The 21,415-nt window shown below is 43.8% G+C and overlaps 1 protein-coding gene across 6 annotated transcripts in view; it reads left to right on the forward strand.

Moving 5' to 3' along the window:
- The window catches only part of EBPL (EBP like), a 98,274-nt gene that overhangs the window by 44,828 nt on the left and 32,031 nt on the right, over positions 1–21,415 (forward strand). For 2 of the 6 annotated variants that reach the window (XM_082365706.1, XM_082365708.1), the window contains 2 exons: positions 260–398; positions 1,682–2,360. In XM_082365706.1, the coding sequence (XP_082221832.1) occupies positions 260–398; positions 1,682–1,922 (380 nt within the window). In that variant the 3' untranslated portion in view covers positions 1,923–2,360. Of the gene's footprint in view, positions 1–259; positions 399–1,681; positions 2,361–9,911; positions 10,057–10,207; positions 10,316–17,735; positions 17,881–21,066; positions 21,122–21,415 lie in introns of those variants that run through there. The other 4 variants (XR_014236954.1, XM_082365707.1, XM_082365709.1 and 1 more) reach the window with 4 other exon arrangements.

Raw genomic sequence — 21,415 nt, forward strand, 5'->3', positions numbered from 1 at the left:
AGGGCACACGTGTGAAAGCACTTTGGAAAATGCAAATCACTCTACAAATATAACATGATATTGTTATTATTACTTGTGTCCAGTGGCAAATGCATTTTCGTCATAGGGCCTCTCTTGCCTTCCACTAAGGCATTATGAAGACTATAGAGAGAGTGGCAGTTACTCTCTTATCTCCTCCTAACGGGAAAAAAAAGGTCATTTCCTCTAACTGTCATAAAAATGATTGCCAGATGAGTAACAAAATGTATTTTGTTTTCAGGGAAAGAATATGGCAAAGCTGACGCAAGATGGCTTTATTTGGATCCAACTATTGTGTCTTTGGAAATTCTGACTGTCGTTCTGGGTGGGTTTCTGGCATTGGTTCTCATTTATGCCATCGTCAAAGAGAAACATTATCGGTAAGTGCTCTTCTCCTGTCCTCCGGAAAAAAGGAGGAACATTAGCTGTCCCAACGCCAGCGTGACATTTGGAGGGGATAATGACCATAGTTCTTTGTTAGACAAAAAGTAGACTAGAAACGAAAATTGTTTGATATTAGTTAAGGATCATGGTGCCACCAGGATAATTTCAGACCATTCAGAATAAAAAATATGAGAAATATGATTGTATTGGCAACCTAGATGCTGTATAGACAAGCATGGTGGTGACAGCATTGGATGATTTGCCACCAGTATTTTGGAGAATCAAAAGGTAATATCTGCATCCTTTCCCTCCAGCTCATTCTAGAAAACTCCCATTCCGCTTGACACAAAGAAAAATCTCTTATGTAATTCTGAGGTAGACATGCAAGATAAATAAGACATCTTTCCAGAAGCAGGCTGTGGAGGGTATGAGGAAGGCAAAAGAGTGAGGAGACGGAGGAGAAAGATGGCAGATTAACCATCCATCAATCAGACCCTGAAACTTTGAACTCTGCTTCCTGCCTCCCTTTCCTTCCTCTCCATCTTAGGGACAGAGTGACCTGGGACAAACAGATTGCTATCCTGGGGATGATTCCCTAAAACATTGTCAAGTAGGCACAACGGCATTCCATTTTCCACCATCTTGTATCAAAGAAGAAGTCTTATGTAAAGCTGCATCATAAAATTTCAGATTTGAAAGAGATCTCAAAGGTCATTTAATCCACTTTCCCCCCAACCCAGTTTTACATAGAGAGTTGGCAGGAAGAATTAAATTTCTCCTGGGTGCCTTACATGTCTTTGACTCCATGATCGTGCTTGTAGATTTACTACATGCACCCATTTGTTTATTATTTCAAATATTTAACACATATGCATTGTTGAATATGTGCCGGGCACAGTGCTTTATCTACATATCTCATTTAATCTCCACAATATTATTCGAGGAAGGGACTATTATTATCCCTTTTACAGCAGGTGAAATTGCGGCTCATAGAGAGATTCACATCCAGGTCTCTCTTTACTGGGTCAGGTGTGACCTCACTAAATCTTCCAAAGAATAGGACAGGATACCCAAGAGACCTTCTTTAACTCTGAGGATAACCTTCTAGGAAAGGCACTATTGCTTCTCCAAGGAAAGCATGGGTCTTCATTAATTATCAATTTGCCCCATCAAAGGAGCTCTACGTAAAACCTGGGGTCCAACTTCAGGGAGGCTTTCTGCCGTGGAAGACCATTGAAGCTGCTGGCAGTTTCATCCCTTGTCTCTTTCTCTCTAACAGGCATTTCATACAGATCACCCTGTGCGTGTGTGAATTGTATGGCGGGTGGATGACCTTCTGCCCAGACTGGCTTATGGGAAGCCCCAACCTCAACACCAACAATTGGCTCTACTTTTGGGTCTATCTGGTATTTTTCAATGGTGTTTGGGTTCTGATTCCAGGACTGTTACTGTGGCAGTCATGGGTAGAACTCAAGAAAATGCATCACAAAGGATTCAATTCAGGCAAAAAGTTACAGTGAATTTTCAAAATCATAAACACCATCAGCATGCTTTATGAGCCAGAATGAATCAAACCTCTTTGTTGGGCCAAAATGTAATACATTCCAGTCTATACTTTTCTTTTATATTGTCATTCTTGAACAACCTAATTGCTTTCGATTGAATCAGTTTCAAATGGACTGTAAGGTTGACAAGTTTTGGCTGTTGTTTTTTCCAATTAAATGGCAATACAGGGAACAGAATAAATTTTAACTTGTAATAATAACACATTTAATTATATACTTTTATGGCTAGCATTAATTGTTCTACATTAATAAAGCCAATTATCATGAAATGCTGTAGAGCATGTTATATTAATTTTTTATTTCAAAGAACATATTGTTGCTTCAACCTTTGATCTTCCCTCCAGTCTTTTGGTTACCAAAGTGGAACCAGAAATGAAATGAGTGCTTCTGTTTTGCATTTGTACTTTATCAAATTTGTGAAGCCAACAAAAAATGATAGTGGAAGGAATTTGTGAGTGGGGTAACTCCTCATGGGTGAACACTGGGGTTTCACACAGATGATTGATTTATATCTGTCCTTTTTTAAGGAGGAAGATTTAAGATACCTTACAAAAATACAATAAAAAATAAATCAGGAAATAGGAACACAGGGAAAATGAGTGAGAAACAATAAGATGAAGGTAAAATTAATATGCAAAATGCATGCCGTGACGTCGTATATAACTGATAGAAGTGAAGCATAAATTTAACACTTACCTTCAGTACCAAGAGGAAGACATGATCACACCATGTTTCAGAAAACACTCGTTTTGGCAGATGGCTGTAGCAGTTCCGTCGGAGGTGGGGAGCGGGTACTCACATTAACTTGTTCAACACCTGACTTTCTTACTAGCCTGTTAGCTCACAGATGTATTCTCTGCCTAGAAGGGTGCCCGGCATATACACCAGGCACTTGGTTGGTTGTGGTGGATGCTGTCACTTAGCTCAGTCTGCATTGCCCCTCCTTCTAAGTGTCCTCTTATCCTGCAGAGAGCTGCAGGTTGTGGTCCTGGATGCAAAATTTGCTGTCACCTTTCAGAGGTACTTGTGAGTGGTTTGGAGGGTGAAAGCATGGAGACCGTCTTCAGCTGTTCCTTGTTTACTTTTGCTGTTTTGTGGCGACAGGTAATGTCTATGACTATGGAAACGTGAGGGTTTGGAGCGTTAGCACATCGAGCGTTCAACTTCGTGGGTACTGAGAGGCGGTTCTGGTTGGGGCAGTGGGAGTAAAGGGTTTGCGGGCTGAGGAGCTCCAGTGGTGGCCTCACTGGCAGTGCCTGCCTTGGGAGGGTCCGTCTTGTGGTCGTCTGGGAGCCATTCCTAGAAGCTGAGCCAAGCACCTACTCGTGGATCCCTCCAGTGATTTTTATAAGCATCCTCTATGAAATCCTCCTGCTTAAAACACCTAGAGTCATTGCTGTTTTCTATGCTTTTATCCTGAATGATACCTGACTATGATATCCGTTGAATATTGAGTAAGTCTGGCCAAGTAAGTTTGAGGAATATTACGTTAGCACATTAAAGACTTTAGAAGTCCTGCCGTGAAGAAACTAGATTAACTTGTTTAACCCAGCTTTTCCCAACATATTTACCAGACCACTTTAACAAGTAGGATGGTGTTTCATGGAACATCAGATAGGGAAGCACTGAGTAACAGAGTTCAGTTTTCATGAGATTAAAAACAAACCAGTTGCCAATAAACAACTAAAATAGAATTTTTAAAAATACCATTTACTATAACATCAAAACATTCTAATATTTAGGGGAAAATTGAAAGATATGAAGGCTTGCACAGAAAACAAAAACAACTATAAAACATTGAGAGAAGTTAAATGAGACCTAAATAAGCAGAGAGATATGTCATGTTCATGGATTGGAAGGCTCAATATTGTAAAGAAGTCAATTCTCCCCAAATTGAGCTATAGATTCAATGTAATCCCAATCAAAATCCCAACAGATTTATCTATTTATCATTTTTTAAATGATTACAAGTTGATTTTAAGATATTTTATGGCAATGCAAAGGGCCAAGAGGGCGAAGACAATGTTGTAGAAGCATAAAGCTGGAGGACTTACTCTACCAGACATCACGTCTTAATATAAAGCCACAGTAATTAAGGCAATGTGGTATTGGCACCAGAAAGCCAACAGACGGATAGACCAATGGAACAGACTAGAAAGTCCAGAAACAGACCTTCCTGTATATGGACACTGGATTTAGAAAAAGGTGCCACTGCAGAACAATGGGGAAAGGATGGTCTTTTCAATAAATGGTACTGGGTCAGTTGCATGTCCATGTGGGAAAAATGAATTTTGATCCTTATATCATGCACCATATCAACGCCAGGTGAATTGTTGATTTTAGTTTTTTTAATTATTTATTCATTTTTGGCTGCGTTGGGTCTTTGTTGCTGCTCACGGGCTTTCTCTAGTTCCGGCGAGTGGGGGCTACTCTTCGTTGTGGTGCGCGGGCTTCTCATTGCAGTGCCTTCTCTTTGTTGCGGAGCACAGGCTCTAGGTGCATGGGCTTATTGATTTTAATGTGAAAGGCAAACAATAAATCTTCAAGAAGAAAAAAAAGTAGAAGAATATATTCTTAAAAAGGATACGGAAAGCTGCAATAAGTTTGACTACATTAAAATCAAGTACTTCTGCTCATCAGAATTCACCATTAAGAGAATAAAAAAGGAAGCCACGGACTTCTCTGGTGGCAGTGGTTAAGAACCCACCTGCCAGTGCAGGGGACATGGGTTCGATCCCTGGTCCGGGAGGATCCCACATGCCGCGGAGCAACTGAGCCCGTGCGCCACAACTACTGAGCCTGCACTCTAGAGCACGCGAGCCATGACTACTGAGCTTGCGTGCCAAAACTACTGAAGCCTGCACACCGAGAGCCCGTGCTCCACAACAAGAGAAGCCACCGCAATGAGAAGCCCGCACACCGCAACTAGAGAAAGCCCGCATGCAGTAAGGAAAACCCAACGCAGCCGAAAATAAATAAAGAAGAAAAAAAAAAAACGAGAAGGTAGAAGACATTTGTAGTTCATATAATTGACAAAAGACCTATCCCAATGGGTAAATTAATTAGAGAAAGACTTACAATCTAATAGAAAAGTTGACAAGATATTTGAATAAATACTTCACAAAAGAGAAGGGAATTCAGGAAATGATAATTGAGGCCACAATAAGATGTTGCTATACACCTATAAAAATGGCTAAAACTAAAAGGACTGACAATTATGAGGGTTGGTGAAGATGTGGAACCACTGGAACTTTCATACACTGCTGGTGGAATGTAAAGTGGAAAACTACTTTGAAATTAAACTGAACGTGTGCAAGCCCTAAAACCCAGTAATCTGACTCTTAGGTATACTTCACAGAAGTGCTTACTATGTGTACCAGAATGGCAGCATTATTCATAATAACCCCAAGCCGGAAACAACCTAAATGAGTAAATTGTGGTATATACATACAATGGACTACTGTACAGTGAAAATTATAGGAATGAAAATTAACAACCTACTTCTCATAACAACATGGATGAATTAGTGATAAGTGAAAGAAATAGTGATAAGTGAAAGAAGCCAGACTAAAAGGATACACATTGTATGATTCCATTTTTGTAATGTAAGGTTCAAAAACAGATAAAACTGTGGTGTTAAAGATCAGGACAGATTGCCTCTGGGGAATAGGGTGTGGGTATAGTGATGGGGAGAAGGCATGAAGGGGCTTCTGAGGTGCTGGTAATGTTTTATTTTTTTCCTTTGAGCGGTTGTTATAATTTGCGATAATTCATTCAGCTGTACCTTTATGAATGGTGTGCTTTTCTCTATATATGTTATACTTCAATTTAAACATTTTATTTTTAAAGATTCCCGGCATGAAGCCCTGAAATATGTCTCCAGTGGGTCCTCATGAAGAGGATGCTATGTCCTTGACAACAGAATTTAGTACAACTCGGGCTGTTTCTAACAGTGTCCCCCACGTGGGCTGAAGGCAGGACGCCAGAGAGAGAGTCTGTAAAAGCCTTTCTATGAGGGATTACCCAGTTGTTCCCAGTACTTTGCTCTCTGCTGATCTGGCTCAATCCGAGGGTAAACAGAGGAGAGAAAAATGGATGGGCTGCGTATCCTGCAGGCACTCCTGAAAACATGATTTTTCTCAGCTGAGTTTTTGCTGAGTATTGGATGGGAGAGAAATGGAGATTATAGACTCTGACAGGAACTTGGAGGACAGATACATTCTACTGCCAAGGAAGGACAGATCTAAATGTTTTAACCCTTAAGTGAGTTGGAAGAAAGATTGATGTCCCCATATGAAGTCTAACAGGTCACTGAGAATAGAAGCCCATCTCCCTGTGACAGGGAGGTAGGGGCAAGGTGACATAGGTAATACTGTATTTCATTAACTCTAAGATAGATAGTTTCCACCCACATTTTAACATTTTAAAAATTAGAATGTATTTTACAGTTGATGTGTCATAATTGAGTTGGCAGTGTTTTTTCTTACAAAAATATAATGCATCTTATAATTGATGGCATCTTAGATTCAATTAAATAGGTCACTGCCTTCAATATTGTTCCTCTTTTCAAGCCTCGATATCTCCAACTACTTGGAGGTGATAGTTCAAATATATTTTAAGTCTAAATTTTGCTTGGGCCATAGAAGGCATATTTGGATGAACATATCAAATGATTTGCAATAAGTTATGAATTGCTTATGTTGATGGTAACTAGATTCCTGCAGACTGTCCATCACTCCCCAGTATTGTTTACACTATAAATTTCCTCTGCATACTCTGCCTTTCCAGATAATGTTGAGACAACTGTCAGCATAACCCATCTAAAATCAGAGTCTAAATGATGACGTTTTCTTGTATTTAATTATGTCAGCTTTACAACTCCTGAAGTGCTAGCACTGAGGCTCCAGGAAAAGTCTGCAGACTGCAATATGAAATAGTAAAATAAAACTTTGTCCAAAAAAGGCTTGATGGAAACCAAAATGCACAGAGTTTGGAGAAGAATCCTTTGTTTTCTTTTTTTTTTTTTCAAATTATTCTTAAAATCCATGAGCCCTTTTTTGTTTGTTTGGTTTGAAAGCTGGAGTTTGGATCTAAAAATAAATAATTTATAATGAGAATAATTGGGCAAAACCATGAGTGAGAAAGGTTAACTGTTTCTGTCCTTATTTTTAATAAAATGCCCTTGAAGTAATAAGGAGGGGCCTGGCAGGCCTCCTCCACCCACTGTGCTTTTAGAAACTCTACATCTTCTCTCCCTTTCCAGTGACAGACCCGATCTAACAAAATCCATATCCCACCGCCACTTCACTGCAGGAAGCAAATCACATCCATTAATTCACATTAAGATGCTAATAACTGATAGTGGTTTGATGTATTATCTGTCCCGAATATATTTGCATTAAAAAAATATACAATTGATTCATGCCCGTTGCTGAAAAATGGAAAATCCAGATAAGCAAAAAGAAAAAAATAATCATTACCCCCAGTATCATCAGACAGAACCACTATTACAAATTTAGCTTCCATTTCTCAAGCTCTTGTCTGTGCTTGTATTACCATTTGGGGGAGGCTTTTAACATTTGAAGAAGAACTTTAACCTCCCCCCTAACTTCCTCTCTGTCCCTTGCCCCAGATTTATCATCCAAGAAGTAGCAGTTCTACATGTACACACAAAACCGACTGGATAGTATTACAGAACATGCTCCCATTCTTGAGAAATTCATGCGCTTATAGAAGTTGATAGGTAGCAGTTATCATTTATTTTTGGAAACCTTAGATGTTTATGTCCACACAGATCAAGTTGACATCTTAAAATATTGGATTGGCCACCTCCCATCTCTTCAAGGGAGGGATCCAGTATGCTGAGTGTGCTGCGGTGTTACTTTTTAGGTGTTTAATCCCTTCCCCTCCAGAAGCCTTCCCTCAGTCCCCCAGGAGTCAGAAGGGGAGGACTCTGAATTCTCGTAGCCCTTGTCTGTGTCACTTCAGTGGCCCTGGATTGTTTTGTTATTTTTGACATCCACCTTCCCAACTACACAGGGGCCCCTCAAGGCCATGCTTAGAATCCTAGAATCATGTATTGTTTAAAGGGGCCTTGGACAGGTCCAGTTCATATACGAGGAGACTGAGGCTCGGAGGGGTTAGATAACCTGCCCAAGGCCACAGAGCTTTTCAGTGAACTAGAACGTAGTTCACTTAAAAGTACTCTTTCTAGCCCAACAGTGTTAGACATGTTCCCAGAAGCCTATAAGCTATGAAAATTATTCAATTTTGTGGAAAAAAAAATTTAACCTCAGCACATTTCTGACCATCTAGGTCTATTCATTATACTTGAGTAGCCTCTCAATTTCATTGTTTTGATTTTGTGTTTTGTATTGTCCTGTAAGTATTTTTCACTGGTTGGACCAAGTGGTCAGGTGGCAGCAGTTAACGTCAATGCTTTGGTTTTTCTAGGGGGAGGGGTGACAAAGTGGAGGACGTGCTCTCAGGGTCCCCACTTTTTCAAATTTGAGCAACACTCCAGCACAGCACATGACTTCTTGTTCCCCACAAATGTGTTTGCTGATGATGCATTTTAGTTTAAAAATAAATTAAATATTCTGTCTTGGCCTCTCATTTCTGATTCACTGTATTGTGCTGAAAGTAACTGTGAACAGATTTTTGGCATTTCTTGGTTGCATTTTGGGAGTCGGACTGATTTTGGTCCCGGGGGTGGGGATGGGAGGGTGAGATCGAATCACTAAGAACTGGAAGCAGGAAATGGGTCTCACTGGTGTGCCCTTGAGTGCCCACAGTTTGAACTGTCTCCATAAAGTCAGTGCTTGTCCGGAGATGGGACCACAAATATTCATGCTCCCTGCAACAGTGACATCTGGTGGCCCTGGGGTAATAGGACAGCAGTCGAGTGGCTGATCTGTGCATTTTGATGAGATGACCTTATTCTATATATACTTGTCGCCGTAGGAGCCACTGCCCTTTCCCAGGGAGCCCCGTTTCCTCCTGTGACACACCCACCTCCAATCACCCTACACCCAGGAAGCACCTGCAGCAGCGCCCCTGCTTCCTGGGGCACTCTCCTCCCAGGCCCCCTGGCCACCGGGCTGGGAAGAAGTGGACTTGCCCCATCTGGCGCATGTCATCCGCCAGCGGCCACGTCAGGCCAGGCCTGGCCTGGATTCTGGTGTTCGAGGGCCAGTGATTTACTGCCTGCCTGGGCAGCAGGTGGCTGGGGTATTTTTAGTGTCTGGAGCCTTTAGGAGAAGGGTTGGGTGTGGGCAGGAGGCAGTGATGAGGTCTGGGGGAGTTGGCTCTTCCAAGGTTCAAGTTGAAAGCCTCCTAACTGGTGGGGGGGTGGTCTGTTTCCTAACCTCCTGTAGGCTTTCAGGTTCTTGATACGTCTTCTTGAATCTGTCTACCTTTTTCCTTTGCTTGGTCAGTTTGCAAGCATGAACTAGAGAAGGTGGAAACCTTTGGGATGCCAAGTTGTTTGGTATCTAGGAAAACACTGGGTACTATTAACGCCCTGCACCTGTATTCATTCCACTTCAGAGCTCTTTTCTGTTCGTTGTATTATCTGATCCTCACGATAATCCCTCACTCTCCGTGGATAGGGATTATCATCTTCCTTCTGCAGAAGAAGAACCTGGCCACGAAATGTGAGCATCTGTCCCGCGCCACGGGGAGCACACGGGACAGAACTTGGAGCCGAGCTCTGCCGGTTTTGCCGCTAAGCGGTGCTGACTTAGAACCCGCTGCCCCGGCTCACGTGCCGTGGGATTTGGGGCAAAGATGCTTGGCTCCTCAGTCTCCTTATCCAGAAACGGAGTCGTGGTACATGGCACACACAGCTGTGAGGATGAGCACATATCAAACACTCCATCCGCTGTTCTTATCCAAGTAAAAGCTTACACACTTATTTAGCTTTTGACTGGGTCTGTTGTCCAGGTTCTGAACCTATGACATCACCGCTGCCTCCGTGTGAGAGACAATCTCAGAATCAACAATTAGACGTGCCAGGCGCTCAGGCCTGGAGCAGAACAACCGGCCGAAACCTGGGGCTTCTGAGCAGGCACATCAGAGAGAATAAAAGGTAAAAATTAAGAAGCCTGTGGGCCGGGAAGCTTTGTCAGTCTGACCATCTGAGACTGAGTTTGAGTTACTTCCACGCTGCTGCTGTTACTTGGTGGCGTCAGGGCTTTTGTGATTCCTTGTCCTCGGAATCTTTTTGTTTCCTTTCTAAGGAAACATTCTGCTTGTGCTTCAGAGAAGAGGGATTTTCATCAGCACCTGGATGGAACGTTGTCAGCACCAGGAGAGACCAGAAGAACCTGGGAAAATAAGTGACAGAGCCTCCTGTGGTGAGGGAGCTGGAAACAGCTACGACTGTGAGTTGCCGACTCCTGCATTTCACCCAGACCAGCTGAGCTGGACCCCTGGGGTTGTCCTCTCCGCGCTGCGCCTACCATGTCCAGAGCCAAGCCTGACAAGGCCTGAGCCTCGAGGTCTCCAGTTGGGGGATAGGGCTGCTGCGAGGCTGATCTTAGTTTTGGGTGGGGCTGCCATGGGTCTGTGGGCCCACTGGGCCCCAGCCTCCCAACTGGGTGCCTAGGTACCTTAGAACTGGACCTCTGCCTCCGTGGCTTTGTGTAGTTAGCACTTCAGTTTGCCGTGGGGATAGAATCTGTCACAAACCTCAGTTTATTTGCCTTTTGGCCCTGAAACTCTAAGTAGACCTCAGCGGTGGAGAGGGGCTTGGCGGTGGTGGTGAAGGTGACACGTAGGAACCAGGTCCTTTTCCTGTTGGTGCCGGCTCCAGTAGTTCAGTAAGAAAGCGTCGTCAGTAGTTCACTAGTCTGAAGTCACGTTCTGTGTTGAAAGGGTTCCGTGGTCATGATCAAAAGTGGTATACCATACCCCTGCCTGCCTTGCTTTAGAGATTGACTATTCCCGTCATCATATTCAGGGCTCTGAGATGTCGTACAGTGGAGAAACCTGTGTAATTCCATTAAGCCCACATTTCCCCAGCTTGTTGGACCATGGAACCTTCTTTTCAGGCCAGTAGCCCTTCACAACCTTCAGAGCTAGCGTTTCACAGATCCTACCTTGGGAAGCATGGGCACAAACCATGCCACAGCCATGAGAGCTGAGAGCCGTGAGAGCTGTCAGCTGCCTTAACTCGTGGCTGCATCCACCCCCGATGGCATCTCCTCGGACACTGATCCCTCCTGAAAGCGAACCTGAGCTCATCGCATCATGAGTCAGCCCCGCCTGGCCCATCTCCCCACTCCTAATCCCACGCAGCCCTGGCTTTCTACCACCTCCCAGTTGGCCTGGTAGCTGAGCCATCATAAGGCAGCAGGGGGGGAGGGTTCCCCTGTGGCTCCAAATCTTCCCAAAGATGCCACAGCCATCTTCCCCGTCCCCGCCCCCATCAACACCCAGAGGTGCCGCTCACCTCGAGGCCAGGAGCCTCTTGGGCAGCGATCTTGCTTTTCCCTGCTTTCCTCCCTTCCGGTTCCTCAGCCTATGCTTCCCCACATCTGCTTAGAGCGCCCTGGGCCTGGGAGGAGCCTTTTATTAAGTGAACCCGTCCCACACACAGCCTCAGTCCTGATGTGGAAGACTCCAGCCCTGGCTACCCCGGCCATTCTGAGAATGTATTACCCTATTTTTTTCTTAAATCCAAGCAAGGTGTCAACCACAGTCCTTGAATCTACCTGTCCTTCATCCCTGGTTTCCCTCCTCTTCACATCCCCAGACCCCCAAGTTTCGGTTGAGTCTCTCCCACCTGGCAGCCCCATTCCAAGCAGAGGAGACACTGCAGGAAGGACGAGGGTGGTTTGTTACAGGACTGGGTGAGATTAAATCCCAGGGGGTCCTGCCCAGCTAAGGTGCATTTTCCCCTATGCTTTATGATGTTTTCCTCCTCTCTGCTTTGATCAACATCATACAGGAGTCACTGCTTTGAATCCATTCTGGGATCTCTGGCTTTTAGAACCCATTGCCTACTCCTTATTCTTTACTAAAACCTGCTCTCAGCATAGCATCTGATCAGTACATTCCCATTAAGTTAGAATCAGCTAAACACCCCCAAGATGGGAGAGAGTTCTGTGGCCAGGGATGACTCCTGGGAGCATGTGAAATTGGGAAACTAAGGAATCTAAGAAGTCTGATATGCAATTTCACACAACTTATAACTGAGAAGTAGCCGTTGTCACCACACGCTCACCCTCAACATCTGGGGGTGCATATCCCCCTGGCACGGCCACATTTATGTTAGACTGTCTCCAGTAAAAAATGTCAAAGCATATGCTAAGTAAGTAGGACATCTCTGTCATCCACCACACCTGTCTGAGGTTAAAAGTTCTTTTCCTTAACTCGTAAGTGATTAAAGGCTCAAGCTCTTTTTATGATTTGACCTTGGGATACCACCCCTGAGCATTATTTTATAAATCTGTGAAATCCTGGTATAAAACTGTAGATGGGTGGTTTCCAACATTTAGTGCCTGTGTTAGTCACCCAGCGCTGAGGGGGAAAAAAAACCACAAAGATCTTCTCAGTGGCATGCAGCAATAAGCATTTGTCTTCAGAGCTCTGTGGGTCATCCGGGGTTTGGCTGATGCAGGCTGGGCTCCGCTGGTCGACTCTGCTAAGGCTGCAGTGGCTCAGTGGCTCTGCTACTCACCTCGGGTCTCTGGACCACTCGGTGGTTTTGCTCTACATGCCTCTCATCGTATCCTCCTTAGACAGCAGGTTAGCTGAAGCTTGTTCTTCTGATGGCAGAGGCAGAAGAGGGTAAACCCCAGTGTGCAAGCACTTTTCAAACCCCTGCTTGTGGCCGTCTGCTGACATCCCATTGGCAAAGAAAGTCATATGGCCAACCCCAATATCGACAAAGAAGGACATTCCATCCGTGATGAAGCCATAGCAAGTGTGTGGATGGAGAAAGGAGTGAAGAATTGGGGCCAATAATACCACCATGCTCACCTGTGGCACACAGGGACGAGATAAAGGGTTTCTTCTGCCAGTTGCTGCTAGCAGCGTGTTGTTGCAAAGATGCTACAGGGAGCCCATTAGTCGTGGGAAACTTCTGAAGGTTAAACAGCTCACAGGCTCCCTGTGACCAGAGAACCAGGTGACCATCCTGATCAGTCCAGCTCAGGTTCTGGTGGGGGTGGGTAGCCCAGGAGCCCAAGTGAGGAGAGAGCAGGCAGCGGAAGTGCAGAGAGCGGTGCGGCCACCGAAGTACCCTTCCACGGCTAAGGGTGCGAACCGTTATGCTCTGACATACAGATGCCAAGGAAAGCACTGAGGAGGTCAGAACTGGGGCCAGCCAGGGGAAGACCAGCTTTACCCAAAGTCAGAGCAGGAAGGAATACCAAATAGGCAAGGTTGAGACCCTGACTCGAGCCTACAGTTAGTTGGGTTTATACGCTTAAATTAACCATTGGGTAAGCAAGGTTACCCATGATGTTCTGGTTGCTCTTGCCTTATTTATTTATTATTTAAAATGTAGTTTTTATTTATTTTATTTTTTAAAATTTATTTATTTTTGGCTGTGTTGGGTCTTCGTTGCTGCGCACGGGCTTTCTCTAGTTGCGGCGAGCGGGGGCTACTCTCGTTGTGGTGTGCGGGCTTCTCTTTGCAGTGGCTTCTCTTGTTACGGAGCACGGGCTCTAGGCGCACGGGCTTCAGTAGTTATGGCTCACGGGCTCTAGAGCGCAAGCTCAGTAGTTGTGGCGCACGGGCTTAGTTGCTCCGCGGCATGTGGGATCCTCCTGGACCAGGGCTCGAACCCGTGTCCCCTGCACTGGCAGGCAGATTCTTAGCCACTGCGCCACCAGGTAAGTCCCTAGTTTTTATTTTTATAAAAATAACACAGGTATCTAGTTTAAGAAGTGAAATAAGAACAGAGGCTTATAATGGAAAACAGCAGTCTCCTGCTCATCCCTACTAAGCCCTGACTACTTCTCCCCAGAAACAACTGTTTTAGCTGTGCCTTCTTATATTTTCTCTACATTTTTTTTTCCAAATTTGTGTTGCTGTTTCTTGATTTTTCAACCTTAGACGTAATCTATTCTCTTCCTACCTTGGAAAATGAGAATTTAACTCTCTTACATTCTCCCCCATGCTCTACCCACACATATATATTTCCCTCCCTGCATCTTCCCAATATGGATATTTTGGTTAAATGAATATTTTAGTATTTACATTATTATGACTTATGTAAAAAATTTTCACAACTGAGCCATTTTAGTATACTATGATTACAAAAAGTGCAACTTTTGTTTCCCTAGGAGCTTTTTTTTTTTTGTGTCTGTTTGCTTGGTTTTCTACATACTTATCAATAATACAACCCTAGAGGGACTTCCCTGGTGGCACAGTGGTTAAGAATCTGCCTGCCAGTGCAGGGGACACAGGTTCGAGCCCTAGTCCGGGAAGATCCCACATGCTGCGGAGCAACTAAGCCCGTGTGCCACAACTACTGAGCCCATGTGCCACAACTACTGAAGCCAGTGCGCCTAAAGCCCGTGCTCCACAACAAGAGAAGCCACTGCAATGAGAAACCCGTGCACCGCAACGAAGAGTAGCCCCTGCTCACCGAAACTAGAGAAAGCCTGCGCGCAGCAATGAAGACCCAATGCAGCCAAAAATAAATAATAAATAATAAATACAACCCTAAAAAAAAAAAAAATACAACCCTAGACTGTCAAAACTGAAAATTTCACTGATACAGTCAAACAGATAAGGTAAACTATTGGGTTTTTTGGTTTGTTTGAGACATCCTTCTGGGAATGTTGTTCTGAAAACTCCTTTGCTTCCCTCTGGTGGCGAATTGCACGTTGCCTGCATCCCAGGTCTTCACTTTGGTTTATTCTCTTGAGGGAGCATGACTGCCAGTAGCCTTCTAATAAAAGATGCACGTGTTCTTGTTTGTCTGAAAATGTCATTATTCTGTCTTCACGATTGATAGCTAGATTGGGTGTAAAATTCTATGTTGGAAATAATTTTCCCTCGGAATGTTTTAACTTTTCATTTTGGAATAATTTTAGGCTTACAGAAAAGTTCCGAAAACATTACAGAGCTCTATCTAGTGCCTTTACCCAGCTTCCCCTAATGGTAACATCTTACATAGCTGTAGTACAGTGATCAAAATTAAGAAATTAAGTAAAACAAAGGAAAGAAAAGAAGTTAACTCTGATGCACTTCTCAGGGTACAACATCAAAAAAAAAAAGCAACTAAGTAATTAACGTTGGTACACTACTGTTAACAAAGTGACAGACTTTGGATCTCACCAGTTTTTCCAGTAATGCCGTTTTACTTTTCCACGATCCAATCCAGGATCTCACATTATGTTTAGCTGCTGAATCTTCTTAGTCTCCTACATCTAGAACACATCCTCAGTCAGTCTTTGTCTTTCATGATCTTAACAATTTTGAAGAGTACTGGTCAATTATTTTGTAGAATGTCCCTCAATTTGGATTTGTCTGATATTTTCTCATGATTAGATTGAGGTTATGGATTTGCGGCAAGAACACCACAGAGGTGATGTGCCCACCTGAGTGCATCCTATCAGGGGTACGTGACGGTGCTGTATACTACTCAGGGTATTCATCTTGATCACATGGCTAAGTAGTTTATGCCAGGCTTCTCACTGTCAAGTTACTATTTTTCCTTTTATAATTAGTAAATATATTGGTAGACATAATTTAAGACTATGCAAATATCTTGTTTATCCTCAGACTTTCACCTACAAATTTTAGCATCCATTGGTGAATCTTGCCTACAATTATTACTGTAATATTCTTAATGATAATTTTCTATTTCCCTGATTTCTTTTACATTTTTTTTTAAAGAGCTCCTGACTTTATTTATTTATTTATTTAATTTTTTTTGGCTGTGTTGGGTCTTCGTTTCTATGCAAGGGTTTTCTCTAGTTGTGGCAAGCGGGGGCCACTCTTCATTGCGGTGCGCGGGCCTTTCACTGTTGTGGCCTCTCTTGTTGCGGGGCACAGGCTCCAGATGCGCAGGCTCAGTAGTTGTGGCTCATGGGCCTAGTTGCTTCGCGGCATGTGGGATCTTCCCAGACCATGGCTCGAACCCGTGTCCCCTGCATTGGCAGGCAGATTCTCAACCACTGGGCCACCAGGGAAGCCCCCAGTTTCTTTTACATTTATTAATGAAATTCTTTTGTAAGATAGAGCTGTACCTTCTCCGCCATGTATTTAGTCATTCATTTATTTACTTGTATCAACATGGACTCATAGATATTTATTTTATTCTAGAGGTTATAGTACAATTTTATTGTTCAGATTGCCTTCTGAATTTTGAAGGCTTTGCTCCGTTATCCTTTGGATTTCAGTATTACTATTGAGAAGTTTAATGGTAGCCTGATTCTTGACCTTTCATAGTGACCCATTTTTCTTTTTTAGGATGTTCTGAAATTTTACAATATTGTGTTTTTTGTTTATCTTTATAACATGCGTTTGTATTGGGCACTCCATAGACCCTTTCAAGCTGGAAACTCATGTGTTTTGGGAAATGCTCATATTTTATTTATCTGATAATTCACCCCCTCTACTTTTTCCTTCTTTTTTTTTTTTTTTTTTTTGTGGGATACCCATTATTCTGATGCAAAACTTTTGGACTAATCCTCTAGTTTTCTTATGTTTTAATTTCCAATTTTTCATACTTAATCCTTTTATTGTACTTTTTAGGAGATTTCTGTTTCTACTTTATCTTCCAACTTTGTACTGGATTTTTCAGTGGAGATTTCCAAAAGCTCTTTCTTGTTTTCTAAATATTTTTTATAGCCATCTTGCTTCATGGCTGTGATATCGTCTCTTATTTCTAAGGAGATTTGCCATTTGGGGGAAGTTTTCTTTTGCTTCCTGCAGTGATCACTCTTTCCTCTGAGTTGTTTTTTTCCTGCTTGTTTTTGTCTCTCTCTCTCATGTTGGAGACTTTTTCTCAGATGTCCTGTCATCCTTTATTGTCTGTTCCTGCAAGGCACTGAGCAGGATATTCACACTGTGTCAGGTATTACCCAAGGTCCCTTCACATTGGAGTGATCCAGCAGCCACTGCCTTTACCAAGAGGTGGAGCTTTGCTTCCCCACTAGTGAGATAAGCAGACGTTGTCTCCTGATGAGATGCAGCATGAAGTAGAGAATGTCACCTATGTGTCTTACCAAAATCATCTGATCTGAATCTAATCACACCTTTAGATCTAACTTCCACTTGACAGAATTTACAAGAAATATGGGGACAAGTTCAATGACACAAGACCCAATCAAACAAATCAGCTGTGAGACACTTCTTCAGTTAATGGCCTGGTCCCTTCAAAAAGTCAACATTGTGGAGCAAACAAAAGGAAAGAAGACTGTTCTAGGAAGGAGAATAAAGAGACATAATAACCAAATGCAATGAGATTCTACGGACAGTGGGGGAAATTTCAATATGGATTGAATATTAGAATATATTTGGGAGCTATTTTAAATTTTCTTAGGTGTGATAATGCATTTGGGTTATATAAGATCCTTATTCTTTGAATAGAGATACTGAAATATGTAGAGGTGAAATATCATAATGTCTGCAGTCATTTTCAAATGGTTCAGAAAATACTGTATGTACCCCTATATCTAAAGATAAAGCAAATATGCTAAAATATTAACAATTGTAGAACTTAAGAGGTGGGTGTATGGGTGTTCATTATAGTATTTAAAAAATTTTTCTATATGTTTACATTTTTCCGTGATAAAAATGTAGGTGGAGGAAAGAGGAAGATACCAAAAAGCTGCTAGAAGCTTGTGTGAGTCCTGGTACATGGGCAGGAAGGGCTCCTCAACTGGTGAGCCAGCTCTTTCATCCAGAGACCTTCAGATGTCAGTGTTGTGTGTCTCCTCTCCGGCCAGTGAGTTCCTGGAGAGGGGCTCCCAGTCCCTGCCTCAGTGTGTAAACCTCACGGCCAGCCCCTGCGAGCTGAGTGGAGAAGGGATCAGGCAGCCTCTCCAGTCAGTTCACAAACTTTAGGAATTTTTTCATAGATGTCTCACCCCCATCCTCAACTGGGTAATGCCTCCAGAGAATAAACTGAAGGTATCCTACCAGGGAGCAGAGGGGCAGTTGTCTGGGGCTGAGTAAAATAGGGGAAGGAGCCTGAGAGTATGTCTCTTCATACAGACTTTCCACCACTTCTGTTTCCTGCCCCACTTTGTTGCTCCTTGATATCCCAAGTCCTGAGATCCCCTGGGGTTTGGGTCAGAAGGGCTTGCTAATCACAGTGAGGCTGTGTAGAGGGTGGTTTGTGGGCCACACCCCTGCAGAGGTTCACATTCTGCTGTGTGACCTGGGACAAGTTATTTAACTTCTCTATGCCTCATCCCCAAAATCAGGTCACAAACTTTCACATTGTTGGGGGATTATGTAAGTTAATACACCTGCAACACTTAGACCAGTGCCCAGTACAGAGTTAAGTCCTTTGACTACACACACACACACACACACACACACACACACACACACACACACACACACACACCTCCCAGCCCCCACCAACTTAGGTTTCTACTTTCTCTGGTCTGTGAGGTCTCTTTGTATCTTCTTTAATTTTAGTGCTATCTCAAGCCTGCTATATGCACTTCGGCTTTCTTTTTCCTTGTGGGGTTTGGCCTTTTAAAAAAAATCCCTTTACTGTCCCTTCAGTCAGGTTTGGGGAGATAGTAGAGTTACATGTATGTGTGCATTTCACAACATTAAACCACAAGTCTCAACAGCTTTCTTTCTTTCTTTGTCTCTCCTAAAGCCCCCCTTCAGTACATTCATCATATTCTAGCCTGAACTCACAGAGTGTTGCAGGCAGAGCCAGGGGAGTGAACGCCAGGCTTCTTAGTCAGATCTGGAACCAGCTCCTAGTGTTCTATCTAGAAAATGCTGAGAAGCACCTCAGGATAAACCTGCTGGTCGAGTGTTCCATGAGCCCCTTTCCGGAATCTTCTGAGTCACCATCACTGGCTGAGGGGAAGGAAGGGTTTGTGATGGAGCCACCCTGAAGCTTGTGTAGGAAGCTGTGGCCCATGGCTGTGTCAACACCAAACAGCCAACAGGCTTCTCGCCCCACCACCCAGAGCTCTTGATTCCTAGGGATCACTCGATCGACCTAGAGAACTTGATCCTGTCTTCACAGTGGTAGAAGGGGGCACCTTTGCAAATGACTTGCTTGAAGAGTTTGGAATGCTGGTTTAAAAGAAAGAATTCCTCCCCAGGTAGGATTAGGCCCACGGAGTTTTGTGATCCTCTTCTTCTGCCTGGGTCATGACATTGCCCTTTTACACTCAGAAGCCCCACTCGAAGTGTAGGATACAATTGAGGGAGAGTGGCTCCTCCAGTTAAATCTGAAGCCACCTTCTGGCTGGTCATCCCTTGGACTTTAGCGCTTTCTACTGAACGGTAATAAAGAGCTTGGGCTGCTTATTTCCATTTTCCATTCCCCACCCGACCCCGGATCCATTCTGCAAACCTGCCTGCTCTATTCCGTGCCCTGGGAAGGCAACTGCTGATAGAGACACTGGACTGAGATGAGAGGGTGGGAGGAAGAAGAGGCCAGATGATTCTCTGCCCACTGTCAGCCTAAAGGGGTGCTCCTGGCCCAGCCCCCTAGTTCTGCACTCCCTGGCTCGAGGCCACCTTTTCCAAGTGCCTGAGAAGATGGTGGTCCACACACCTAGACCCTCCCTCCTGGGCCTTCTTTCTGCATACAGTAGGTCCTTGCTGTGTGTACAGTGAGAGGGGGAGGCCACGTTCATCCCAGCCTCAGGCAATCTGTGAAGTCTGGTTCATTCCTTTTTGGCAGCCCCCAGCTCCCTGACCACACTTTTTTTTCTTTTAGCTGCATCACAAGGCATGTGGGATCTCATTTCCCTCATCAGGGATGGAACCCATGCCCCTTGCACTGGGAGCGCAGAGTCTTAACCACTGGACCTCTAGGGAAGTTCCCCCGACCTCCTATACTTCTTTCAGCCATTCTCAACATTTAGCTTTGCTTACTTTACACAACCTCTTCTGAAAAGACCTTGACAATTCATTCACATTACAATGCCAATAACTATCCCTGCTCCCTTTCTTCTAGGGATATTTTCTTTGAAAAACCGAAGTCCAAGGGATGAATCTGTAACTGTTGAATTTCAGAGAGGAATAGAATTGAGGGTGGGATTCAACCCCCCATCTTCTCAAATCATTCCTGTCTATGTCTAGTCAGTCCACTAGCCTTTGCAAGGGGAGGGTGCATTTAAATTGCATGGAAGAGATACTAATTCTGGGCTTTGCCTACTCAAATTAAACGTGCTTTGGCGTGGGAAGGACAGGGGAGAAGCTCTAGAATAGGGATGTTAATAGAAGTGGTAGGGAAGAGGGTAGAGGCTAAGTGTGCAGAGTTCAGACGTCAGAAGAGCAGTCTAGGGCTCTGCACCCCCAACCTCTGTACCCTTCCACCAGCCCTGGCCCCCTCTTCACTCCAGAACAAGTCTGAGTCTGGAGAATTCTGAGCGTGGGAGAGGGATCTGCAAGAAAAGCCTGGGCCCCCAGAACTCTGCTTCATTTGCATTTGTAGCGTGCTTCAGTGTGACAATATTAACCGCTGTCCCTTATTGAAAGCTAGGCTGTATGTCAAGGGCAGGGACAGTGCCTGTATCTCCTCCATCCTTGTAGCTCTTGCACATTGCTCAGTGTTTTGCACATAGTAGGTGCTCAAGAGATACAGGTTGCCTTGATGAACACATTATCTCGCCGAATTCTCGTAAGAACTTTGTGAGGTACCTCCTATTATCACTCCCATTCTGTAGATGAGGCGGCTGGGGCGTAGTTGGGTTAAATAATTTGCCCAGTTGGTGAGTTATAGAGCTCCTGTTCTAGTCCATTCTGACTGACTTCAAGGCCAGACTCGAAGCCAGTGCGCACAAGCCAAGCGTGTTTAGATGGCACCAACTTGAGCAGAGGATGGGGCTCCACCTCCATCTTGGTAGCAATTCTCTCATGGAAGAATTTTCATAACCCTGAAAATCCTTATATATGTTTCTTTGAATCCTTTATATTTCTCCTCCAGGCTAAGCCAACGCTTAGTGCCATACGAAATTGAAGTTTGTGGAATACAAAAAAAGGTAGGATAAAGATTGCAAAATGATATGGTGTCATGTTCATAATCCGGAGATAATTTTTAATAATGATGCCTCCTTTTATTGGAAGAATTGGAAGTGCTTTTATGAGAATTAATTAGTTTAGGTTTGTAATTTCATGCTTGAAGTAAGCTGCAAAAATGCCCATGTGTCCCAGGTTGCTGGAGGGGACCAGGGTGAGGGAGAAGGACTCATTATTAGGTTTTTAGCTTGAAATCTGAGGCAGAACAGTGCCATTTCTCATGGAAAATTTTTAAATACTTTTCCATAGCCAAATTT

Source organism: Balaenoptera borealis, assembly GCF_965194805.1.
Source record: "Balaenoptera borealis genome assembly, chromosome: 18".
NCBI lineage: Eukaryota > Metazoa > Chordata > Mammalia > Artiodactyla > Balaenopteridae > Balaenoptera > Balaenoptera borealis.